At 38.5% G+C, this 27,984-nt stretch overlaps 1 protein-coding gene across 1 annotated transcript in view; it reads left to right on the top strand.

Moving 5' to 3' along the window:
• Nucleotides 1-27,915, top strand: part of TMEM47 (transmembrane protein 47) — a 37,846-nt gene extending 9,931 nt beyond the window's left edge. The window contains exons 2-3 of the mRNA XM_080652158.1: nucleotides 12,736-12,876; nucleotides 25,221-27,915. Coding sequence (XP_080508284.1) covers nucleotides 12,736-12,876; nucleotides 25,221-25,399 — 320 coding nt within the window. The 3' untranslated portion in view covers nucleotides 25,400-27,915. The remainder of the gene's footprint in view (nucleotides 1-12,735; nucleotides 12,877-25,220) is intronic.
• The last annotated feature ends 69 nt before the right edge of the window (nucleotides 27,916-27,984 follow it).

Genomic DNA, 27,984 nt, shown 5'->3' with positions numbered 1-27,984 from the left:
TCTCATGGGATAGTGGAAAATTAATGCAACACTGACGGATTTAGGTCAAAATGCAATGTAGCCAAAAAAACAAAGTTTAAACCCCCGTGATAATGGTTTTGGTGTTCTGCTTCATTTGCCACATGCAGACTAACTTAAAAAAGTTAAGTATGTCATTTTATACCTCCAGAAATATTTCTGTGTTCCTTTTGCACAAAATAACAGCACCATTTTGGTTCATTTTCCATATATGAAGCAATGGCCTTACTCTCCAAACTCGCAAGGATGTAGTATTAACCTCAAAATAAATTCTTACATTACATTTGATGAATTAATTAAATGCCATAATTTCTGACCATGTGAACTGGTTGGGGAAAAGACACAGTCTTCAGTGAAGAGATGGATATCTTGGAGAATATGGGTTTAAAATGTTATTCTGTAACTGAGCTTTTTTTCCCCTTAAACAACCATAAACCATCCCAATACTTCCAATTTCTGATGACAGAATGGAATTAGCAATACTGAATTTGCTTTTTGAGTTCTCACCAATATAACTAAAATAAATTTAAATGTTTTGCTCAAAACATGTCCTACACGTGAATAAAGGTATTTAGAAGAACTGAATATTGCAGGGGTTGAGTGAAATGATCCAGTCCATGTGGGTGAATTGGGGAGAGCTAGTAGGTGAACCCCATGTGAGGTGGTGACAAGATGATAGGTTGAATAGTGAATGAGTTTGATTGCCATCATGGATGTCATTTTGGTTCATATAATTTCCTTTTGGGGAATTCAGAAGTGAAAACATAAGTGCATGTCTGGCAAATTTGAATGTGATAACAAAAATTATTAAAAATCAGCCCTGACCCAGTGGCTCAGTTGGTTGGAGCGTCATCCCACATACCAAAAGTTTGCAGATTTGATCCCCTGGTTGGGGCGTGTATGGGAGGCAACCAATCTATGTTTCTCACATGGTTTTTTCTCTTTCTCTCCCCACCCTCCTCTCTAAAAATCAATAAAAACATATCTTTGGAGGAGGATTAAAAAATTACTAAAAATCAATATTATTTTAATTTGTTATATAGAAAAGTGAGAATCATGCATTAAAATATTAGAATACATTTAGGGAAATACTACCCCACCTAAACTGGGAGTTGAATTTTAAGGTTAAAATCGGCTTCTTCATTATTTTTAATTATATCTAATATGCTAAAAAAAAAAGTGGCAATTGTGTGCTTAGGTTAGGGACTTACATGCAGTAGAACTAATCTCAGCTTATAAGCAGTAACTACAGAGATATCTACAGAGATAAATAAATTAGCCAGTGTTTGACAAGGTAAATGTTTTGAAATGAAATGGATGAAGGAAAGTTTTAGGTACCGGTGTGGTGCATCAACCTTGGCTCCAAAGTGTGGAAAATTTATCATCGTCAAGATTTTGCCTTTCCTGTCCTAACCGGTTTGGCTCAGTGGATAGAGCGTCGGCCTGCGGACTCAAGGGTCCCAGGTTTGATTCTGGCCAAGGGCATGTACCTTGGTTGCGGGCACAACCCCAGTAGGAGGTGTGCAGGAGGCAGCTGATCGATGTTTCTAACTCTCTATCCCTCTCCCTTCCTCTCTGTAAAAAATCAATAAAATATTAAAAAAAATATTTTGCCTTTCCTAAAAATCAGAAGTAAATTTTGACCATGAATTCCCCAAGGGAATGGGAATTCTCTGATTTGGCAGTTATAATGTGGCCAATAGAATTTTCATAATGCAGTGGCGGTTTCAAAACTGTCATGTGAGACTGTAAAATAAGTCTGCACAATTCTGTAGAATACTAAAGCATTTGTAAACATTGGAAATTCTGGTGCCAACTAATAAAAATACCTTGAAAGAGGATTTGAATTTAGTTCCTGTGTTGCATATTAATTTTGGACTTGATTTTATTGTGGGGTGTGGAGAGGCTGCAAATCTAAATTGGCCTAAGATTTAAATTGACATGAGACAGATTAACAGGAAAAAATAACCAAATTCGTTACCTATGTACTTATGGTGGTTCCATAAGAATATGGGGCCCCTAGGACAAATAGGGCAGTTGAGGTTTATATGCCATTCTGGACCTAAGGAGTAAGGACTGTAGTGGTTGGACTTCAAAGAGGAGAAGGCTGTTCACATGGAGAGGAAAAGCAAATGTTTGGTAAACAAAAGTTTTCTGGGCCAACTTTAACAGTGGGGTACCTAGAAGACTTGGTCAAGGAAGGGCCTTGCTAGGTGCCTCCCTGTCTGTCACACACTGGATCAGATTAAACTATAGTTACCTCTGATGATAGCTCACTTCCTGGAGCAGGTCCTCTACCTAAATTCTTTTAGGCAGTTAGGGGGCAGGTCTAAGTTGTTTCCTGAGTTTTTTGTTTCTTAAAAATAATCAGCTTAAAATAATCAATAGCGCCCCCCCCCAAAGGTGTATTTTGTGGTGGCAAACTCTGCTCCCCTCATTATGACAAAAGGACTGCTCAGTTTTTGTTCTGTTAACTACAGAGCAAAGTATAACATATAAGAGTATAACATATATATTCATTCATGGGTTCTTCCCCCCCCCCTTTTTTCTGTTAGAGAAAGCACTACTGGAGAAGTACAAACTTATCTTGAGTCTTGGCTTCCCTAGGTGCAGTTTCCATGCTTCCAGTGTGCCCACTGTGTCAATTTTGCCAAAATACTCTCAATTGGAACCTGATATATATACAATGACAGCCTCTTTTCCGGGTTGATTTCTGGATCCAGAACATTCCTCCTAGCACATTTGAGCCCTCGTGGTTTATGGACAAAAAGTATACATTTCTTCCTCAAAACTAATTTTCACTTGTTCTTTCAGGTCTTAGAAACGAAACTCAGATTTCAAATCGGCTGGCCTGCCATTGAACCAGCTTTAATTGTGCAGAGCAGTGCACTTTGTAAAACAGCACCATGGCCATTGATGTTCTGCAGAGCTTATTTCTGTTCACTGCTCCACTTCACTTAAGTATATCATTTATTGAAATGTGTAAAACTAATGCAGAGTAATAAATCTCTAAGGACTTTTAACACTTCATCTGACTAAATACTGTGAGGACTATAAAATTAGGACACGAAGATTGATATAGAAATTCACCAATTATGAGAACTTAAAACATGATTTTTTAAAGAAATGGGGTTGAAAATTAAGAATTTTATGACATTTTAATTTGTTATGCCAACACTGAATATGGGATAGTAAGTATTTCTGCCATGCAAATCTTCTAATGGAAAAACCATTAGTGTAGAGACAGGTTTTCTAGTCTTTATTATATCATTGTAGATTGCCCATCCTATAGTATATAACAAAATATTTTATATGTATATATTCATTTCAAATCTACATTTGGTAGATAAGTAAATATTGGTAAACATAAATGCTAGCCTATTACTTTAATGGCAATTGGTAGGTATCTATAAAAGTATTTTTCATTTTTAAATTCCCCATATTCTAATCTTGCTCAATAAGAAAGAGGGAAATGGTATCATGCCGATCTACATAGTCCCTGACTTTAGCTCACCTGTAAGGCAGGTCCTAATATTTGGACAATGGATTCTAGTTGTTTACTAAAAGAGACACACCAACATAAGCATGTTCGCAGCTCCAAAATGGATAGTGCTGAACCTTGATAAGTGCCCGAGGCTTCTTTGACTGTGATAGCCATATCGAACCACTCTTTCAGCTTCCTGATGGATGCTCATCTGGTCAGCGAGTTAAGAGCTTTGGTCCTGGGCAACCTGCCTGAGTGAATCATTTTAAATGGATATAATGACAACAATCCCCAAACTTGGCACGGTCCACCAGAGATAAAGCCTCCATACTTCAGTGTGAGCCCCAGCCTCTAGCCAGGAGAGTGGCAAACATGGCCCAATTCTATTCTCTCTTGGAAAATAAAATGGCTTTTCTGTTTGAGGAGGCATATCTATGGTTTTGGACCAAAGAGAAGGGTAGCAGTATCACAAAGGTGGTGGTGCTGGTGCCATGCCTTTTTTACTTTATGTCCAGAGTGACTTTCTCATTAGCTATAACCCTTAGTACTAAAAATAAATATAGGACATTTAGAAGAAAATCAGAACTCAGTGTATTCATTTACTTTTCAGAACTATTTTCTGTGCTAGAAGAGTTTCCCTTTCTAATTAGGTTCTGGGCCCTTTTAGTAACTGTTAGTCTCCTGGCAGCTTCTATTGCATTTTATGTGGTGGTCCATATGGAATAAAGTATTATTATTTTAAGGGAGTTCAACATTATCTGAGATTTTTACAGTTTTCTCTTGCTAAATTGGATAACCATCACTTTGTACTCCTGTATTATTCATTTATCAAATCAACTTCATTATGAATTTATTATTGTCTGAGAGACCTTTACCTAGAAAAAAGTTTGACATTTAAAATGGTACATAAAGTCTAGGCCAGGGGTCAGCAAACTACACTAGGAGGATCAAAGCCAGTCTACCAAATCTAAAGAACAAAATAAACAGATGAACAAAATAGATCCAGAGACATAGAAACATGGAACAGACTGTTGAATCTCAGAGGGAAGGCGGGGGTGGGTAGGAAGAGATCAACCAAAGAACTTGTATGCATATATGCATAACCCATGGACACAGACAATAGGGTGGTGGGAGCAGGAATGGGTTATAAGGTGTCAGTGGGAGAAAAAAGGAGACATGTAATACTTTCAACAATAAAGATGTTAAAAAATAAGATGGACCCCCCAAAAAAACAACAACAACAACCAACAGTCCACCACCTGTTTTTATGTAAAATTTTATTGAGATATTGTCATGCTCATTCATTTATGTATTGTCTATGCTGTTTTCCCACTATATGGCATAGCTGAGTAGTTGCAACAGAGATCATAACCCACAAATCCGAAAATATTCACTATCTGGCCCTTTATAGAGAAAGTTTGCCCCTTTTTTTTCTTATCTTAGTCTATCTTTACAAAATGCAAATATATGTGTGGTTTAGCTATTCTTTGAGGATATTTAAAGTAGAGAAAGTGACCAAAATTAATTTCTGATTTATTTTGGGTTGAAAGTGGAAATAGTCACATTTTAGCATTTTATGCATAATGCGTAATGTGAACGGGCTTATCAGAAAAAAGCATTCTATTGTACTTTTAAGATATTTTTAAATGAGTAAATATTTGTATCTTGATTTAATAAAATAGATACCTTGAAATTTTTATTTAAAATAATTCATAGGAATTTGCTGAAAATCGTAATAATTTTATAAAAGTAACAGTACAAAAATCAGAAATTAAAGAGGCGATATAACAGAGGACATCACAGAAATACAAAGGATTGCAAGGAAATACTATGAGCAACTATATGCCAACAAACTGGACAACCTAGGCAAATGGACAACTTCCTAGAAACATACAAAAAATCAGGAAGAATTGGAAAACCTGAAAAGGCCAATAACAGCTGATGAAAGTGAACTAGTAATTTAAAAACTCCCTGCAAACAAAAGTCCTGGACCGGATGGATTTACAGGAGAATTTTACCAAAGAAGAACTAAAATCTATCCTCCTCAAATTATTCCCAAAAATTCAAGAGGAAGGAACACTTCCAAGCTCGTTTTATGAGACCAGCCAGCATTATCCAAATTCCAAAACCAGATAAAGGCACTACAAAGAGAGAAAATCACAGGCCAATATCCCTGATGAACACAGATGCTAAAATCCTCAACAATATATTAGCAAATCAGATCCAGCAATATATTAAAAAGATCATACACCATGATCAAGTGGGATTGATTCCGGGGATACAAGGCTGGTACAATATTTGCAAATCAATAAACTTGATACATCACATAAACAAATTGAAAGACAAAAAATCACATGATCATATCAATAGATGAAGAAAAAGCATTTGACAGAATCCAGCACCCTTTTTTGATAAAAACTCTCAGAAAAGTGGGAATAGAGGGATCATAACCTCAATAATAAAGGTCATATATGACAAACCTACAGCTAGCATAATGCTCAATGGGCAACAACTAGAAGTGTTTCCCTTAAGAACAGGAACAAGACAAAGATGTCCACTTTCACCACTCCTGTTTGACATGGTCCTAGAAGTCCTAGCCACAGCGATCAGAGAAGAAGAGATGAAAGACATCCACATTGGAAAGGAGGAAATAAAACTCAATTATTCGCAGATGATATGATATTGTACATAGAAAGCCCTAAAGACTCTACCAAGAAACTACTAGACTTAAATGAATTCGGCAAGGTAACAGGATACAAATTCAGCATCCAGAAATCGATGGTATTTACATACACCAATAATGAACTCTCCAAAAGAGAAACAAACAAAAAAACAAAACAACAATCCCATTTACCATTGCAACAATAACAAAAAGATAAGATACCCAGGAATTAACCAAGGAGGTAAAAGACCTATATTTGGTAAACTATAGGACATTGAAAAAAGAAGATACCAAAAAAAAAAAAATGTAAACATATGACATGCTCATGAATTTGAAGAATTAACATTATTAAAATGTATATACTACCCAAAGCAATCTATAGATTCAACGCAATCCCTAGTAAAATACCAACGGCATATTTCACAGAACTAGAACAAATACTCCAAAAGTTTATATGGAACAAAAAGACCCTGAATAGCTGCAGCAATTTTGGGAAAGAAGAATGAAGTAGGAGACATCACAATACCAGATATCAAACTATAATACAAAGCCATTATATCCAAAACAGCCTGTTACTGGCACAGGAACAAGCATATAGATCAGTGGATCAGAACAGAGACCCCAGAAGTTGACCCACACCATTATGGTCAATTAATATTTGACAAAGGAGAGAGGAACATACAATGGATAAAGACAGTCTCTTCAACAAATGGTTTTGGGAAAAATGGACAGACACATACAAAAAGATGAAACTAGACCACAAAGTTATGCCATACAAAAGAATGAACTCAAGATGGATAAAAGACTTAAATGTAAGGCATGAAACCATAAAAATCATAGAAGAAACCACAGGCAGCAAAATCTCAGACATCTCAGAGCAGTATATTTACTGAAGCATCTCCTAGGGCAGTTGTTGGCAAACTGCGGCTCACAAGCCGCAGTTTGCCGCTCTGTTGAATAATGAGTTTGCTGACCACTGACCTAGACTCTCGATTCCAAAAATTACAGGCTGTTGTTGTTCCTTGTGATTAAGCCCCTATCCCAGTGGTTGGCAAACTCGCGAGCCGCAGTTTGCCGACCACTGTCCTAGGGCAAAGGAAACTAAGGACAAAATAAATAAATGGGACTCCATCAAAATAAAAAGCTTCTGTACAGCAAAAGAAACCACCACCAAAATGAAAAGTGACCTACTGTATGGAAAAACATGTTTGCCAATGATACATCTGATAAGTGGTTAATATCCAAAATATATAAAGTACTCATACAACTGAACAAAAGGAAGACAAAGAATCCAATTAAAAAATGGGCAGAAGACCTGAGTAGACATTTCTCCATAGAGGACATACAAATGGCCAGGAGACATATGAAAAAGTGCTCAAAGTCACTAATCATCAGAGAAATGCAAATTAAAACCACAATGAGATATCACTTCACACCTGTCAGAATGGCTACCATCAAAAAATCAACAAACATCAAGTGCTGGCCAGGATGTGGAGAAAAGGAAACACTAGTTCACTGCTGGTGGGAATGCAGACTGGTACAGCCACTGTGGAAAACAGTATGGAGTTACCTCAAAAAATAAAAAAGGGAACTTCCATTTGATCCAGTGATCCCTAGTCTAGGAATATACCCTAAAAATTCCAAAACACCAATCATAAAGAATATGTATCTCTATGTTCATTGCAGCATTATTTACAATAGCTAGATTTGGAAATAGCCCTAGTGGCCATCAGTAGATGAGTGATAAAGAAAAACAAAACCCGTAGGCCTTTTAAACAGTGAAATACTATGCAGCTGTAAAAAAGAGGGATCTCTTACCCTTTGGAACAGCATGGATGGAGCTGGAGAATATTATGCTAAGTGAAATAAGCCAATATGAGAAAGACAAATGTCACATTATCATACTTATTTGTGAAATCTAATGAACAAAATGAATTAACCAAGACTGAAGCATGGAGGCATGGAACAAACTGACATACCTCAGTGTGAGGATTGGGAAAAGATAAACCAAAGAACTTACATACTTACTAGTGGCCCAGTGCATGAATTCGTGGACACTGAAAGGAAATCAATTAGAAAAAAATTTTTAATATCACTATTCACTCTTTCTCTATAATAGAAGTGTCAACCAAATTCACGATTGACAATAACAGATCAAAACACACGTGTGCGATTGGCACCAGCGAGAGCTTTATCATGCATGCATGATTAAACTTAGCCTTTTATAGATATAGAATAAACTTGCTTAATTAGACCTGCTTTCTGATTTAGCTAAACTTTTTCCAGCCCAGTGAAGCACCCCAACTTCTCTTTCAGGTAATTGTCAGCAACACAGCAGTAAATATCAACACGAAACAGATTATTATTGTAGATCATGCAGGGAGAACAAAGGGTAAAATATATAACTGCAGCAGTGTTTGACTATATTCTGCGCAGTGAGAAACCCTGAAGTCATTTTCAAGGTCCACCATTTCTTACTTCTTTTCAGTCAGGTCAAGTTTCTAAGCTTTCTAAATCTCCGTTTTCTGGCTACTGAAAATAGGATTCCACCGATTCTCCTATTTACCTACTCCAGGACTTCTGTGAGGATCAAATGAGATGAGGCATGGGAAAACACTTCACAGACATTTGATTAGTGTAAAATGTTTCCACCTGTGTTCTTGGGCTGAAGACACTCCCAGGAGGTCGGTCACTAGGGAGTGGAAGCCGGGCATTGCTACATGACGTCATTACCTGGCACCCACAGCCACTGTTTCCAGGCTGGGCTGGGCTGTGATGTGGGCCACATTTTGTGCCATTTGGTCTTGGCAGCGGTGGTTGCAGTTTGGTGGGTTGTTGCTCTGGGGTGGTGGTGGGGCCTGTGTCCTACTTGGGGGAAGCCGAGTGTTGCTTGGTGGGTGCCAGGTCCATGGTGCCATTACTCTGTAAATGGCCAGTGCACATCATGGCTCCTGCCTTGAGTGTCTGCCCTCTGGTGGTCAGTGCGCATCATAGCGACCAGTCAGATAGTCGGACACTTAGCATATTAGCCTTTTATATATATAGATATATAGATATACATAGCCCATGGACACAGGCAATAGGGGGCGAATACCTGGAGGGTGAGTAGGGACTGAGAGGAGGAACGTAAAGGAGGTGTGTGTGGGGGGGAATGGGAGACATCTGTAATGCTGTCAACAATAAAATAGAAATAAAATAAAATAAAAGTAGTAGTACAACCAGAAAGTATTCAGCATGGGTTCTCTTAAACAAAATCTCCAGAACTGAATGGATAGATGGATGGATGGATAAGATATTATTTTCTTTGTATCCCAAATACTTTGTTTGATAAGATTAAAATTTGATTTATGCCCTAGCTGGTTTTGCCCAGTGTATAGAGCATCAGCCTGCATACTGAAGGGTTCCAGGTTCGATTCAGGTCAAGTGCACATGCCCAGGTTGTGAGCTCAGTCCCCAGTAAGGGGCGTGCAGGAGGCAGCTGATCAGTGATTCCCTCTCAACATTGATGTTTCTCTCTCTCCCTCTCCCTTCCTCTCTGATATCAATAAAAATATATATTTAAAAATTTGATTTATTACTCAGAAATTTCAACTTATGTTTTCAGAAGGATTTCTGTTTTGTTAAAGTGCAATGTTTGTGCTATGTATATAAACTTCTAAAAATAAATTTAGAGATTTCCAAATGTAAAGATTATTCTTTGGGGTTTTTTTAAAATTCAAAGCTACATGCTGTTATCAAATATAAAGCCATAGTATGGGTATACTTTTAAACTCTAGTTGAAAGACAGATATACTTTTGTTTGAATTTATATGACTTTGTTTCATGAAAAAATGTTCTCTACTTTTGTGATTCATCTTTATATTTTAAAAAATGTGGATTTGTTCTGTTTTCCCCTTGTTTATGTGTTTGTTGTTTCCTGAACACAGTGCAAATTCTAGTTTAATGCCAGTTATTATCCAGAATTTATTAGAAGAGGATCTACAAGAGGACCCTTGAGGCAGGTATATACAAATATAAATTAAGTATAGGATATTATAGGTTCCTCCATTTATCTCTTAGACTCCAGCAGCAAAGAGTGCACTTTGGAAGGTTTCTAGAAAGATAATTTCAGTGTGCAGCATCCAAATATCATGAGTTCTTGACTTTGGATAGACTAAATGGCAATTTAATCATGGATTAAAGTCTATTTTCATTTCCTGCACGTACATTAAAGTGAGAGCCAGAAGAAGCAGCCTGGGACTTCCAAACAATCCCTGCTGAAAAATGTTCTCCCCAGTATCATTTTCTGTGATGATTCCTAATAAGCTGGATAGTGCTTTTATCTATTCACTTTGTTTGTTCATAGAGAACATTTTGCTCTTTTTATGGAATGGAAAGTAGGCCAGTTTTCCGTCATACTATTTCTACATCTTTCTTTTATAAGAAATGACAAATGCATTTCAGTGAGGTTTATGTTTCACTCAGGGCATGAGAGACTCTTAAAGTGCCCATATGCTTACTGCCTGTGTGCATGAATGAAGAAAGGGGCTAATCAGCCATTGAGAGGTCATTTTGGATCCCTGGAAATTCATAATTTCAGAAACCATTTCTGTGGTGGTAAATACAAAAGTAAGGTTACAATGAAATGAAAAAGGGGAGGAAAAACAACAACAAATCCCCCTAATGCTAATTTGCTGGGGAGTTGGGGGGTTGTTTTTGTGAAGGGGAGGAGGGAGGCAAATAAAAACTGGGTGGGTGGGTGGGTGGTGTGTGTGTGTGTGTGTGTGTGTGTGTGTGTGTGTGAAAAGGAAGGCTTTCCAAGAAAGCACAGCAATATTTTTAAAAGCACTGTTGCTACAACAAACCTAAAAGCCAGACATAAAAGAATTCAAACCGTTTACATATAGTTTAAAGACAAGAAAAATTCTTCCATAAGATATATGATAGATGTCCATCAGTAGCCTGTGTGGAGGTGATCATTGACTGGGGAGGGGCATGAGGGAACCTTCTGGGTGATGGAAATATTCTGTATCTTAATCTGGATGGTATTTACTTGGGTGTATATTACATATTAAAATTCATCAAGTTATCTACTTTTTGTACTTAAGATCTCTGAGCTTTATAGAGTTCAATAGAAAATCCTATGTAATAAAAGAGTAATATGCAAATTGACCATACCTCCGCTACACCCACAAGCCACGCCCATCAGCCAATCAGGAGCGAGTATGCAAATTAACCCAACCAAGATGGCTCCGGCCATGGAGAGATCAGGAGGCTTGGGTTGCCCCCGGCAATGGAGGAAGCCAAGCTTTCCGCCAGCCATGGCGGTCCCAGGACTCCGCTCAAGGCTACAAAGTTTCAATTATAGAAGATAAATAAATCCCAACAAAAATGGCTGCAGCCACGGAGCTGGAGAGAACAGGAGGTTTGGGTTGCCCCCAGCAATGGAGGAAGCCAAGCTTGCCACCTGCCCTGGCGGTCCCAGGCCTCTGCTCAAGGCTACAAAGTTTCAATTATAGAATATAAATCCCAGATACCAGGGCCTCCACTTGGGTCATCAAGGGGGCGTGGCTGGCCTGCAGACCACCACAGGCCCCTTGTCCAGGCCGCCCCATGCCCCAAGTGAACCCCCACCCTGATCCGGGACACCCTTTAGAGCAAACCAGCTGGTCCCCACCCATGCACCAGGCCTCTATCCTATCTAATCCTATCTAATAAAAGGATAATATGCAAATTGACCATCACTCCAACACACAAGATGGCTGCCCCCATGTGGCTACAAGATGGCCACCACAAGATGGCCAGCAGGGGAGGGCAGTTGGGAGGGACCATGTCTGCAAGGGAGGGCAGTTGTGGGCAATCAGGCCAGCAGGGGAGGGCTGTTAGGGGTGACCAGGCCAGCAGAGGAGGGAAGTTGGGGGCGACCAGGCCTGCAGGGAAGCGCAGTTGAGGGGGACCCAGGCCTGCAGGGGAGAGCAGTTGGGGGGGGACCAGGTCTGCAGGGGAGGCAGTTAGGGGTGACCAGGCCTGCAGTGGAGGGCAGTTAGGGGCAAACAGGCTGGCAGGGGAGTGGTTAGGGGGTGATCAGGCTGGCAGGCAGAAGCGGTTAGGGGCAATCAGGAAGGCAGGCAGGCGAGTAGTTGGGAGCCAGCAGTCCTGGATTGTGAGAGGGATGTCCAACTGTCCGTTTAGGCCCGATCCTACCAGGAGGGGTCCCAGATTGGAGAGGGTGCAGGCTGGGTGGGCTGAGCGACACACCCCACCATGCATGAATTTCGTGCACTGGGCCTCTAGTGTAATAATAATAAGGAAAGTAGGTCAGGGAGGGGGCACCAAATTTAGCATGAATGCTTAAAATAGCATCCTTGGAAGAAAAGCATGGCAAACTTCTGGTCTAAAAACTCTGCTGAGTTTAACATAGGACATTTATAGTAATTTTTGTTGCAAAACATTCCAAATCCCAAAGGATGCTTAGCATGCAGTAAATTAACATCCGTTTAGCAGCAGCAAGGTGAAGGCTGCTGAGCATAGTTCTCTTGATCCCTTGAGGACTTACTGCTTAAAAGCAGTGTTTTTCTGTTTTTCTTTTTAGATTGGCAGATTGCTACTCTGGCTTTACTCTTGGGCGGTGCTGCCATCATTCTCATTGCATTCCTGGTGGGTTTGATTTCTATCTGCGTGGGATCTCGAAGGCGCTTCTACAGACCTGTTGCCGTCATGCTTTTTGCAGCAGGTAAATATACTCATTACTTTCAAACTGGTATTAAAGTTGCATGACTCTTTCTACTACCCTCCCTTCTTATGCAGAAGCAGTATGCAGTTGCTGCATTGCATACAAATTGAGAGGCATTTCTTGTATTTTAAGGTAAATTGGCTAAAGGTTTATCCTATCAGTTTTTAGTGTGTTAAGCATTTCAAAGAGCACAGTGACAATGTCTAAACTTCTAAAAGGTGAATAAATAATATTTCTTGACAAAGCTGTAACTTTAGGAATTACAGATGTATTGCAGCTGTCTCACATCCTGTGTTTTCCCCCCTCATTTAATCCCCTTGGTGATCTTAAGGCAACATTTTTTTCTGACGAAACTGAAAGAAAATTTCAATATATATATCCTTAGAGGTATAAACCTATTTGGATATAAACATGGTTATACTGAAAAATCATAATGTATCACTTGCACCATCAGACATTTGAATTGTATGAGGTCAATGGCATATTCATTAATTTAACAGCCATCATTTTATGAAGCATTCTATGATTAAAATATCAACCAAGGTAAAATGGAGGTTTTACAAAAAGTCAGAAAGCTATTTAAAAAGGGGGCTTATAAGACTAAAAGCCCAGTACATTGTTTTGTGTGTTTCAATTTTCATTTATAAGAATAGCCTTGAATATATTGTTCTTTTTGATTCATGCTGAAATAGTCTTGTGGTCCCTTCAATTTACCATGTCAGTCATATCTGATTTGAAGACTGCAAAATAAGCCCCTGTGACTGTCAATAATGAAGACACTGACAGAATCATCTAGGCTGTTAGATGAATTTTTTAAAGCTGTTTAAAGTTGGGAATAGAAAAATTTCTCAACATTTGAAGGGTAGTTTGAGCTAAAATCATAAACTCAGAAGTGTTCTGCTGCCCCCTGCTGTTCATTTCAGTGTTCATCTTCTTGTACCAGTGAAGAAAAATGAAGGTTGGAAGGGCTGAAGTACATATAATTCAAATCTCTTAAGTGACTTGCTCAAGAATACATATTAGTTATACTGGTAGATCTAGTATTTCATCACTACTCTCACTCATTCGTTCAACTGTTTATTGGGCACCTATTCCAGACTTCTAATAGAGTAGAAAATACCTTTATAAAAAATATTTTGGAAGTTTAGGTGGTGACGATAGTATCAATATTTTGTTGATCTCATGTGTAATAAAAGGTCTCTTGTGAATCATATAGTACGACCTAAAGATTCTCCTAAAGATTCCATCAGTTTTGTTCATTAGATTCCACAAATAAGTGAGATCATGTGATATTTGCCTTTCTCAGATTAGCTTATTTCCACTGATGGGCTCTTGGGCTGTTTCCAAATCTTAAGTATTGTGAATAACGATGGCTGGTTGACCAAAAAAGCCGTCTAATCTTTTTAGAATATAGTTCAGCTCAGTTAATACTTCTCTGCTCAAACTTCTCAGGCCTCTGACCATGGTTCACATGTCTATTCCTGAATGAGCCCCTGGCTGTCTGTTCTATCATCTCATGCCACTCCCTTCCTTGCTCTATGTACTGCAACTAGTGAAACTTACATTTCTCTTCACCCAGTGTGCTCCTGCAGCAGAAGTTTGCACTGCCTGTACCCTCCCCCCAGATTGCTCACTCCCCACTATATTGACCTGCACCCCCCCATTCATTCAGGTCTGTGCTCTAATGACTCCTCCCCAGAGAGGTCTTCTTCGACTATCTAAAAGAGTATAGAATCCTCTGTCTTGTTTACTTGCTTTCGTGTATTTTTATGTCCCTTAGCAATAACTGCCATATTCTGTATTTAATTACAATGGACTGCCTACCCATGAGGGTAGCATTTTAGTTACCAATGCCTCAAACTGTATCACTTTAGAAATATTCAAATATTTATTGAGTGAATGAATTTTTCCAATGAGTAAATAGATTACCATTCCTATTCACATTCATATTTTAGTCCTGTCCTACCAGGATCAGTCATGATTTGACTAGTGACCGGAGTACAGAACCCTTAAGGAGAAATGCCTTTTTTTTTTTAATTACTTAGTAATTGTGGCATTTTCTTCCCCTATAGCCCATGGTTGATAGTGATTGACTGCTTGTTAGTTTTAAGACATTTAAAACACGAACGTGCCCTTTCACAAAGGCACAGAGCTAGCTGAATTTTTTAAAAATTGATACACATTTGGAATTTACTGGCTGCAAATCATGTGGGTTATATAATATGCTGTCAGTTGTCCTAACAACGACTTCAAACTTAGCAGATGTTTAAACTACAAACAAGGTGTGATTTCTGTTTTGGATGCTGAGAGATTCCCCTTTTTTAGGGACCTGTTTATCCATTCATTCTCAATAGTAATGTGAAAGTGTTGGCCCATGCAGTGTTGAACTGCAGGGCAAAAATGTTTAAAATTCTTATATCAGGTTCCAGAAAGGTCACTTGACCCTCACATAGAGCTTCATTGAAACTAATTATTTTGAGGAATCGTGCCCTCATGAATTTTCTGTACTTCATAAGTTTTATGCCCAAGATAGATGACTGTTATACAGACTTTCTAGGAACATTAATCATATTGGTAATAATGATCTTTTACAGCTACCAAGAACAGATGAGAATAGATTTTAATGCAGAGAATTTTAGTTTAATTAAGCACACTATCCATCCTATTACTCTTTTAAAAAATGTAATAAGCTATCTTTTTTTACTTTATCAAGGTTTATTCTTGTCTCCTACTCCTTAATTGTTTATGTTTGTTGCTACACTTTTGGAGTTTACAGTATTTTTAAGATGGGTTAAATAATAATAATTTTAACCAAAAATTGACTTTACATTATCAGGAGTTGGCAAATATCCTCCCCCCCTCCACCACACACACACACACTGGGTGCTTCCTACTCATCCTCCTATTTTTTTTTTCTTCATTGAAAGTATCACAGATGTCCCCTTTGTTTGCTTTTTTTTCCCCATTGACCCCCTCCACAACCTCACCTGTCCTTCCCAGGCCTTGAACACTGTTGTCTGTGTCCATAAAGGCATGTAAGTTCCCATTAATCACTCCCTACCAACCCCAACCCCTGCTTTCCCTTTGAAATTCCTGTCTGTTCCTTGCTTCTATGTCTCTGGATCTATTTTGTTCATAAATTTATTTTGTTCATTAGATTTCCACATATGAATGAGATCATGTGATACTTATCTTTCTCTGACTGGCTTATTTCATTTAGCATAATGCTCTCCAGGTCCCTCCATGCTGTCTCAAAGGCTAGGAGATCATTCTTTTTACTGATGCTTAGTATTCCATGGTATAAATGTACCACACCTTTTTTATCCACTCATCTGCTGATGGGCACTTGGGCTGTTTCCAAATCTTAGCTATTGTAAACTGTGCTGCTGTGAACATAGGGGAGCATATATTCTTTCTGATTGGTGTTTCTGGTTTCTTAGGATATATTCCAAGAAGTAGGATCCCTGGGTCAAGTAGGAGTTCCCTTTTTAATTTTTTGAGGAAACTCCATACTGTTTTCCACAGTGGCTGCATCAGTCTGCATTCCCACCAGCAGTGCAAGAGGGTTCCTTTTTCCCTGCATCCTCACCAGCACTTGTCATTTGTTGATTTGTTGATGATAGCCATTCTGACAGGTGTGAGTTGATACCTCATTGTCATTTTAATTTGCATCTTACTGATGATGACTTTGAGCCTTTTTTCCTATGTCTCCTGGCCTTCTGTATGTTCTCTTTGAAGAAGTATCTATTTAGGTCCTTTGCCCATTTTTTAATTGGATTGTTTGTCTTCTTTTGTTAAGTTGTATGAGTTCCTTATATATTTTGGAAATTAACCCTTATTGGATGTATCATAGGCAAATATGGTGTCCCATGCAGTGGGCTCTCTTTTCATTTTGTTGATGGTTTCTTTTGCTGTGCAGAAGCTTTTTATTTTGATGTAGTCCCATTTGTTTTATTTTCTCCTTAATTTCCTTTGTCCTAGGACAGTGGTCGGCAAACTCATTAGTCAACAGAGCCAAATATCATCAGTACAACAATTGAAATTTCTTTTGAGAGCTGAAAACCGACTTCTGCACATGGGCCATGAAGTTTCAATCGCACTGTATGTGTGCGCCTGCACGTGGTATTTTGTGGAAGAGCCACACTCAAGGGGCCAAAGAGCTGCATGTGGCTCGCGAGCCACAGTTTGCCGACCACTGTCCTAGGAGATGTTTCAGTAAATATATTGCTAAGAGAGATGTCTGAGATTTTGCTGCCTTTGGTTTCTTCTAGGATTTTTATGATTTCATGCCTTAGATTTAAGTATTTTATCAATTTTAAGTTTATTCTTGTATATGGTATAAGTTGGTGGTCTCGTTTCATTTTTTTTTTTGCATGTACCTGTCCAATTTTCCCAGTACCTTTCATTGAAGAGACTGTCTTTTCTCCATTATATGCTCTTGCCTCCTTTGTCAAATATTAATTGAGCATAATGGCTTGGGTTGATCTCTGGGTTCTCTGTTCTGTTCCATTGGACTATATTCCTGTTCTTGTGCCAGTACCAGGCAGTTTTGAGTACAGTGGCTCTGTAGTATAACTTGATATCTGGTATTGTGATTCCTCAAACTTTATTCTTCTTTCTCAAGATTGCTTCAGCTATTCGGGGTCTTTTTTGGTTCCATATAAATTTTTAGAATGTTTGTTCTAGATCTGTGAAATATGCCATTGATATTTTACTAGGGATTGCATTGAATGTATAGATTGCTTTGGGTAGTATGGACATTTTAATGATGTTGCTTCTACCAATCCATGAACACGGTATATTCTTCCACTTATTTATATCTTCCTCTATCTCTTTTTTCAATGTCCTGTAGTTTTCAAGTACAGGCCTTTTACCTCTTTGGTTAAATTTATTCCTAAGTATCTTAATATTTTTGTTGCAATGGTAAATGGGATTTTGTTTTCATTTCTCTTTCTGAGAGTTCATTATTGGTGTATAAAAATGCCATAGATTTCTGGTTGTTAATTTTCTATCCTGCTACATGGTTGAATTCATTTGTTAACTCTAGTAGTTTTTTTATGGAGTCTAGTATTTTCTATGTACAATATCATGTCATCTGCAAATAATGACAGTTTTACTTAGTCCCTTCCAATTTGGATGCCTTTTATGTTTTCTTCTTGTCTGATTGCTATGGCTAGGACATCCACTACTATGTTGAACAAGAGTGGTGAAAGCGGACATCCCTATTTTGTTCCTGTTCTTAGGGGAAATGATTTTATTTTGCCCATTGAGTATGATGTTGACTGTACATTTGTCATATATGGCCTTTATTACGTTGAGGTATGATCCCTCTATTCCCACTTTGCTGAGACTTTTTATCTAAAAAGTGTGTTGGGTTTTGTCAAATGACTTTTCTGCATCAAATGATATGATCATGTGAAGTTTGTCTTGCAATTTGTTTATGTGATACTAGGGAGCCCAGCGCACAATTCAAAATCATGCGGTGCCGCCCACCCTCAAGTCGTCGGTCCAGCCCTGCCTCGCTCCTTGGGTCCTGCAGCAGTTGTGGCCGCTGCCGATCTGGCCCTGCCTTCCTCTCCAGCCCTTGAAGCAGCCTCTGCCACTGCTGATCAGGCCCTCCCCCAGCGCAGGCGCATGGAGGCCCCTGCCACCTCGCCCCCGACGCTGCGCACGCAGCCTCCTCCTGTCCAGTCTACCTGTTAAGGTGTCCCAGTTAATTAGCATATTTCTCTATTTTTTATATATAGAGAGAAATCATATTTATTGATTTGCGAATATTGTACCAGCCTTGCATCCCCGGGATAAATCCCACTTGGTCATGGTGTATGATCTTTTTAATGTATTGCTGGATTTGATGTGCTAGTATTTTGTTGAGGATATTAGCATCAGTGTTCATCAGGGATAGTGGCCTGTATTTCTTCCTTTTTAGTGTCTGGATTTGGAATTAGGGTAATGCTGACCTCATAAAAACAGCTTGTTAGTGTTTGTTCCTCTTGAATGTTTTGGAACACTTTGTGTAGGCTGGGTTAGTTCTACTTTGAATGTTTGGTAAAACTCCCATGTGAAACTGTCTGCCAAAGAAAAGCCGGGCTTTTGTTTGCTGGGAGTTGTTGTTTTTGTGTGTTTTTTTTGTTGTTGTTTTTTTTGTTACTGCTTCAATTTCATCACTAGTTATTGGCCTATTCAGGTTTTCTGATCTTCCTGATTGAGTTTTAGAAGATTGTGCTTTTTTAGGAATGTGTCCATTTCGTCCAGGTTGTCTAGCTTGTTGGAGTATAGTCATTCATTGTGTTATTTTACGATGCTTTGTATTTCTGTGGGGTCAGTTGTTACTTCACCCTTTTCATTTCTGATTTTGTTTATTTGGGTCCTCTCTTTTTGTTTCTTATTGAGTCTGCATAGAGGTTTATCAATCTTATTAATCTTTTTAAAGTACCACCTCTTCACTTTATTGATCCTTTGCATTGGTTTTTTTACTCTCTATGTCATTTATCTCCTCTCTGATCTTTATTATTTCCTTCCTTCTCCTTTTTCTTGTTCTCTTTCAAATTCTTTAAGTTTTTGGATTAGATAACTTATTAAGAATATTTGAGTTTAATAACATGCTCTTTAGCTCCATGTGTTGGCATGTTTTTGAGTGTTTTCAGTGTAGTTGATTTCTAATTTCATGCTACTGTGATCTGAGTAGATGCTTGATATAATGTCAAAATTCTTGAACTTGAAGCGGCTTGTTTGGTTTCCTACATGTGGTCTATCTTTGAAAATGTCCCATATGTACTTGAGAAGAATGTGTATTCTGTAGCTTTGGGGTGAAATGTTCTGAAAATGTCAATTCCATCTGATCTATTTTGTTGTTTAGGATAGCAGTTTCCTTGTTGATTTTTTTTTTTTTTTTTGTATAGAAGATCTATCCAGTGATGTCAGTGATGTGTTAAAATCACCTAATATGATTGTATTGATGTCAATCTCTGCCTTAAAATTCTCCAGAAGTATTTTTATATATTTGGACTAGAGGCCCGGTGCACAAAATTCATGCATGGCGGGAGGCTGTGTGTCCCTCAGCCCATCCTGCACCGTCTCCAATCTGGGACCCCTCGAGGGATGTACAACTGCCTGTTTAGGCCCGATCCTACCAGGTAGGATCGGGCCTAAACGGGCAGTCGGACATCCCTCTCACAATCCAGGACTGCTGGCTCCCAACTGCTCACCTGCCAGCCTTCCTGATTGCCCCTAACTGCTTCTGCCTTCCAGCCTGATCACCCCCTAACCAATCCCCTGCCAGCCTGATTGATGCCTAACTGCTCCCCTGTCAGCCTGTTTGCACCTAACTGCCCTCCCCTGCAGGCCTGGTCCCCCCCAACTGCTCTCCCCTGCAGGCCGGGTCCCCCCCCCCAACTGCCCTTCCCTGCAGGCCCAGTCACCTCCAACTTCCCTCCTCTGCTGGCCTGGTCACCCCTAACTGCCCTCCCCTGCAGACTTGATCGCCCCCAACTGCCCTCCCTTGCAGGCCTGGTCCCTCCCAACTGCCCTCCCCTGCTGGCCATCTTGTGGTGGCCATCTTGTGTCCACATGGGGGCAGGATCTTTGACCAAATAGGGGCAGCCATCTTGAGTGTTGGAGTGACAGTCAATTTGCATATTACTTTTTTATTAGATAGTATAGATGCCTGGTGCACGGGTGGGGGCCAGCTGGTTTGCCCTGAAGGGTGTCCCAGATCAGGGTCAGGGTTCCCTTGGGGCATGGAGCAGCCTGGGCGAGGGGCCTGTGGTGGTTTGCAGGCTGGCCATGCCCCCGGCGACCCAAGTGGAGGCCCTGGGATCTTGGATTTATTTATCTTCTATAATTAAAACTTTGTAGCCTGGAGTGGAGCCAAGCCTCCTGCTTGCTCCATGGCCGCAGCCATTTTTGTTGGGGTTTATTTATCTTCTATAATTGAAACTTTGTAGCCTTAAGCAGAGGCCTGGGCCTGCCAAGGCAGGCGGAAAGCTTGGCTTCCTCCATTGACGGGGGCAATTCAAGCCTCCTGCTCTCTCCAGCTCCGTGGCTGCCGTCATTTTTGTTGGGATTTATTTATCTTCTATAATTGAAACTTTGTAGCCTTGAGCGGAGGACTGGGCCCGCTAGTGTGTGTGGAAAACTTGGCTTTATCCATTGCCTGGGAAACCCAAGCCTCCTGCTCTCTCCGTGGCCGCAGCCATCTTGGTTGTGTTAATTTGCATACTCGCTCCTGATTGGCTAGTGGGCATGGCTTGTGGGTGTAGTGGAGTGAGGGTTAATTTGCATATTGCTCTTTTATTAGATAGGATGCTTCTGTATTGGGTGCATATGTGTTTACCAGAGTTTTATCCTTCTGTTGTATCTATCTCTTTAGTATTATGAAAGGGCCTTCATTATCTCTTGTTATGGCCTTTACTTTGAAGTCTATTTAGGCAGATATGAGTATTGCTACCCCAGCCTTTTCATTTCCATTTGCCTGGAAAATTTTTTCCATAACTTTGCTTTCATTCTTTGTGAGAGTCTTTTTTTCTGAGGTGGGATGAGACATCTCTCTCTCTCTCTCTCTTTTGGCTATTTCTTAATACACACACACACACACACACACACACACACACACACACACACTCACACACTCTGAGTGGCCAGATTATTATGATCTCTGAACACATAATAATCTGGCTACTCAGTGTATATCCTATATCAGTGGTCGGCAAACTCATTAGTCAATAGAGCAGCAAATCGCGGCTCGCAGCTTGCCGATCACTGTCCGATATAATAAAAGGCTAATATGCAAATTGTCCCCTCGACCAGGAGTTTGACCATCAGGCAGGCCGGCCAGCCACCCATGTCCCCTCCCCCTAGCCAGGCTGACCGGACCCCTCCCATGAACAGATTCATGCACCAGGCCTCTAATATATATATACTGAGTGGCCAGATTATTATGCATTCAGAGATCATCATAATCTGGCCACTCAGTGTATGCTTTATATTTATATCTATCTATATAGAGATATATAAAATTTCAGAGGGGAAGGGAGAGGGAGAGAGAGATAGAAACATCAATGATGAGAGGGAATCATCAATCAGCTACCTCCTGCATGCCCCCCACTGGGGATGGAGCCCACAACCCGGGCCTGTGCCCTGACCAGGAATGGAACTGTGACCTTCTCATTCATAGTTCAATGCTTAACCACTCAGCCATGTCAGCTGGGCTGAGGTGTGTCTCTTTTAGACAGTATATATTTGGGTCATGTTTCCTCATCATTCAGCTACCCTATGTCTTTTAATTGGTGCACTTGAGCCAAATACATTTAAGGTTATTATTGATAACCTTATTTATTTTCATTCTTATTCTTTATGCCTGTGTTCTGTTTCGCTCTATTTTTTCTTACAATAATCCCTTTAGCATTTCTTGCAGTGCTGGTCTGGTAGTAATAAACTCTTTTAGCCTTTTTCGGTTTGCAAAGCTCTTTATTTCACCTTTGATTTTGAATGATAGACTTACTGAATAGGGTAGTCTTGGCTTCAGTCCCTTGGTTTTCATTACTTTTTGTACTTCATGCCATTCCCTTGTGCCCTGAAGTGTTTCTATTGAGAAGTCAGCTGACAGTCTTAATGGGAGCTCCCTTATAGATAACTTTCAGTCTCTCTCATGCAGCCTTTAAGATTCTTCTTTGTCTTTAATGTTTGCCATTTTAATTAATATGTGCCTAGGTGTTGGTCTTTTGGTGTTCATTTTGATTCTGACTCTCTTTGTTTCCTGAACTTGAGTGACTTTTTCCTTCACCAGGTTAGGGAAATTTTCAGCTATTATTTCTTCAAACAGGTTCTCTATTCCTGCCTCAGATTCTGCTCCTTCTTGTTCCCCTATCATGCAGATGTCGTTATGTTTCATGGTGTCCCGGAGCTCCCTTAAACTCTCCTGCTTTTTATTTATTTTCCATTTGCTGCTCTAATTCACTAATTCATTCCTCAGCTTCTTCTAGTCTACGGTTGAATCCTTCTAGGGTGTTCTTCATTTCAGCCATGTCATTCTTCATTTCCAATTTATTTTTATTTAATGTTTCAACCTGTCTTTTCACATTGCTGTAGCTCTCATTAAGTTCCTTATAGTTCTCATTAAGTTCCTTATAATTCTCATTAAGTTGCTTGTAGTTCTCTGAATTTTTTGAGCATTCTTATTAACATTATTCTGAATTCTTTATCTGACAAGTTGCTTGTCTCCATTTCATTTAGTTCCTTTCTGGTGATTTTGCCTTTTCTTTCATTTGGGGTTTTTCTTTGTCTCCCCATTTTTGTTGTTCCTTTGTATTTGTTTCTGTGTATTATATCAAACTGCTATGCCTCCCACATTTTGTGGGGTAGTCTTATGTAGTAGGAGTTTTGTGGGACCCAGTTGTGCATTCTCTTAGATCTCCTGAGCTGGGTGCTCTGGGAAAACCCCTTGAGTTATTTGGGTTCTCCTGTTGTACTTGTGTCTTGAATGTTATTGTCCTATTCGTAGATGGAGGTGCTGACCAAATAGAACAAAATACAACACAACAAAATATGAAACAAAAGAAACAAAACACAAACATACACAAGACCCCTATAGTACCACAAAAAAACAGCCATGAGAGAAAAAAGAATTGGGAAAGAGAAAAGAGAGCAAGAACAATAGAAAAAAAGAAAGAATGAATGAAAACAAGGAAAAATCAAAACAAAGGCAGGGAAGGAATATGTAGATGTATGGCAGTCTCCAGGTGTTTTATGTCCTTCCTTGATATAAGTCTCCTCCTGAGCTTGACTTCAGTTGGTAAATCCAGGTAAATGGTCTTCACTTTAGCTGTATTTCCAGTCTGGCTCTGGGACAAGGTACAGGACAGGTCTGCCTATTCAGCCACCATTTGTACTCCCTCATCTGGCAAATTGTTTAAATAAAGTGCAGATAGTAAATATTTAAGGTTTTGTGGGCCACATCATTTCTGTTGCAGCAGCTCAACTCTGCCTTTGTAGTACAAACAGTACATAAATTAATGAGCCTAGCTGTATTCCAATAAGACTTTTTTCAAAAACAAACAACAGACCAGATTTGGTAGTTTGCCAGCTTCTCTCACATAGATTTTTCATGGAGAAGATTATTTGTTTCATATAGTAGAGAATGAGGCAGATGCATCCCATAAATTCTAGTGAAATTTATTTATAAAATAGAAGTGCCATCTAATTGATTCTATAGCAAGTTATGATTTTGAATGGGAGATAACTCTTGTGTAATCCCATGTCTCATATAAAAATATACACAGAATAAACACCACTTTATTTAGATATATTTAAAGCCCTTCTTCCTGATTAATTTGCTTGTTTTATTTTATTATGTATGGCCGAGAGCAAAGATTTTACTAAGAACTAAAAGCTAAATTTTATGCTCTGTTGTAGTAGCGTTTATTAGCCTAGGTTTTTCAGTACCATTATTTTCCCTGACTTCGTGATTTAATTTTTCTTTGAAAGTAAGGATTAAATATATAAATGTCACCTGTTATATGTAATAGGATATAATTGGTGTGACTTCTAGACAAAGATGACTTTTGAGGCTTTTTAAAAATGAGGGTTATGGACTGGATGAGAAGAAAAGAATGAAAATAGTTTTTGCTAGAGTAATATGAGCAAAAATATCAAAATAGGACTTGCTGGAATACTGGGCTGAGGTAGATGATATTGAGAAGCAATAACAAAAGCACATTTTGAATCACAAGTTGACTGTTTTCATAAGTACAAATGAATTTGAAGTCCCCAATTCCTCAAAAGCATAAAAATAAGGTTTTTAGCTCATATTTGGGGTCACTATTCTTGGGTTGCTGGTCACAGGTTTTGTATAATGGAACAGTTGAGCTTAACTAGTACTACTTGCCATAATACTAATAATTATATATATGGGTAGGAAAAAGTAGGTTTACACTTGTGAGTACACAAAATAGTTTATTCTTATATTTATTAGTTATTGTTTTATTTATTTGTGTAACTGTAAGCCCACTTTTCCTCACCCCTGTATGTATTTGTAAAGTGATAATTACTTCTTGGTATGCCCATAGAAATTACTATATTGCACTAATTATTTTTCCAAAAACTATTATGGTGATTTACTAATTATTATTAGAGTAATTCTTACTGTATTGTGAAAAATAGTGTTAAACAAAGAAAAATGTTAATATTTTAAAGTATATACTATCTAGAGTAAGCAATGCTTCAGATGTTTTGGCTTTTTGTTTATTTGGTTAAAAAGTAATTCTTGTAACTATGTGTATTTATATGTTATATTATCCTGTTTCCTGTAAATATATTTTTCTAATTTTGATTTGCTTTTCTTTCAGTTGTTTTACAGGTTTGCAGCCTGGTCCTTTACCCAATCAAGTTTATTGAAACTGTGAGCCTGAAAATTTACCATGAGTTCAACTGGGGTTATGGCCTGGCGTGGGGTGCAACTATATTCTCATTTGGGGGTGCCATCCTTTACTGCCTGAACCCTAAGAACTACGAAGACTACTACTAGAACCAATAGTCTCAAATTGAGGGGTGGGGGGGAACATCCAACAAGGATTACATCTGCATCTTTTCTAACTCACTATTTTCTAAAACACTTGTGGAGTGTCAAGCAGTTTGCTAAGTTGATTTAATATCTTTTGCCTTTTGGCTGTCAACATCATAACCAGCTTTTACATCCATTTTAGGGACCTGCACAAATTAAGAGAGCTGATTAGACATAGGCAAATGTTGCAAACTTCCAATATGTTCTTGTCATTTTTCTTGACAAGTGAAGGGTCTATATAACAGCAACCATTGTGAGAAACTAGTTGGAATGAGAAATGCCTGAATCTCCTATTGCCTGCAGGGGAGCAGCTGGCATAAGCAACATTTAGAAGTTCCTTTTGCGCTGACAAGGATTTAACTGTTAGAGTCCTTATCACCTGCTTTTCCCACCCAATGACTAAACTGCCATTGGTTTTTTGCTTGAGTGAGCTCTTGAATAGTGAACTGCCCATCAGTATCTAATGGGAGTTCTGAATGTAAGTTGTTAATGGTACATATTCCATCTTCAAGAGTACTCTTTTTAATGGGAGGTTATGCATTGGCAATCAGCATTTCCTTAGGAAAGGTGTCAAGACTTGGAGAGGTGCTTTTCATTATGTGGTTAGAAATTGTGCCTCAGCCATATCTAGAATGAGGAAAATTGGGAGTCTCTACCTTCCATTGGGGCAACTAGAAAGACATATGCATGAGTTGCTTTTGTCTTAAATACCCGTTAAATCATTTATCAAACATTACAGCAAATAATTGTGCATATGTAACAAACTTAAGTGTTTTTATACAAGATGGACCATTAGCATAAATGGTAATATGTTGTTCCCTAGCCCTACACTTGCATTTGCCTATTATACATAGAATTAATATTTGCTCTAGTGAAGTGATTTAAACACTAACCTTGTACACGTTGTTAAGAGGCTTAGATCGGTATGCACACTTATTTACCTTACAAAAGTACATATTAAAGCTTTTGCTCTATGTTCTCTACTATTCCACTGGAAAGTTTTAATAGAATTGTATAAAGAAGAAAAATTGAAATGGTATTAATCTAAAAATTATTGATTCTTCTGTAAGCACTGTAGTTCAAAAAAGTAGCAATTAGGTTGGTCATTTTGTTTAAAATAGAAGGCTGCTTTTTTCAAGTATTTTAAATGTCTTTATTAAAAAATAAAGGAATAGTGATAGATTTATTTGAATGTCTAAATGTCTCAGTAGAGGAGTGGGATTCATCTGGTTATCACCTGGTCCTCTGATGTTAACTAATGGGCTAACTGATTTGTGCACACAATTATGATGGATTTATGTTAAGGGAGTTATTTGTTGACTGTTCAAATGTAAGGAAATATCAATAATAGGGAATAAGTTTGCAACTAATCTCATACTGCAAGCTTGTTCATCTTAATCCTGTTTAATATACAAATTTGGATAGTTTAATTATAAGCATATTTTTATATCAAATATACAGTTCTAATATAAAAGTTATAAATAATTATTTTTGTTAACAAAGACACTAAAACAGTATGTCCTGGTTTTGGCCCTCTTGCAGAAAGAAGCAGTGGAAAAAATCATTGAAAGCACACCTATGTTCTCTTGTATTGCAAACTCTGTTAAGAGCAGGACCACATCAATAGTATTTAATAATTTGCTTTCCCTCCCAAAGCAAAGTTCTGCTTTCAGCTTGTCTTAAGAACTGTTGCCAAAACAACAGGAAGAAAAAAAACTATTTTATTATTCAAATGCTTAAAAAAAACTCTTCTGACTTTTCTATAGAATTAAAAAGTAAATATGAAGTATCAGGCTTATTCTTATTTTAGCAGTGACAGACAAAAGTGATTAAATGCATCCTAGAGAGAAACCTTTATAAAAGTATATGTTTCTATGTAGAATCATAAGAAACTATGAGTGGACATTTTCCAGAAAGATGTTAGTGTTATAGAATATTTTGAAGCAGTTTTCTTGATAAATACACATAGTAAAATCTGGGTCAGACTGTCTTGCAGTTAGTTAATTGCATATTGTCAGAACAGCATGAGAAATATGATATTTGTTGGAAAGGGATTTCGGCTACTAAACACTCTCGATTGTGAGAGAATCTCTTTATTCCTTAATAATGGAAGAACAGTACTTTGGTGCTGGCATCAGTGAGGCACTTTTCTTAGTCCTAGTAGAGGATGCAGTGTGCTGTTAGACTAATATCACATCTCAAGTCTTATCAAGTTTTCATTCTCTGTCAACATGACAAGCTGAAAAGTGACAGAATATGTTATCAGCTAAGGCACACATATTTGCAGTTTACTGAAAAGTAGATTGCTTATATAACTTTTTCTCCTTAGCAGTGAAGAGCCCTATGCTATATTTCTACCATCACTAATGTTGTTTGGAAGTGTTTTATTATTAACAAGCTCAGTAATACATGAGTTGTTGCTCATCTGAAATACAGTTTTGTCTATCAGAATAAACACAAGTGAATTTCTCAGCTACATTTAACATTGTGTATTTGCAGCTTTAGGTTTGTTTGATGTTTTCTTACAAGCAAAAACTGGTAACCATAAA

The sequence above is a fragment of the Plecotus auritus genome (genome assembly GCF_963455305.1).
Source record: "Plecotus auritus genome assembly, chromosome: X".
NCBI classification, from domain to species: domain Eukaryota; kingdom Metazoa; phylum Chordata; class Mammalia; order Chiroptera; family Vespertilionidae; genus Plecotus; species Plecotus auritus.
Note: the sequence above shows the minus strand (reverse complement) of the source record. Positions and strands in the feature narration are given on the sequence as shown.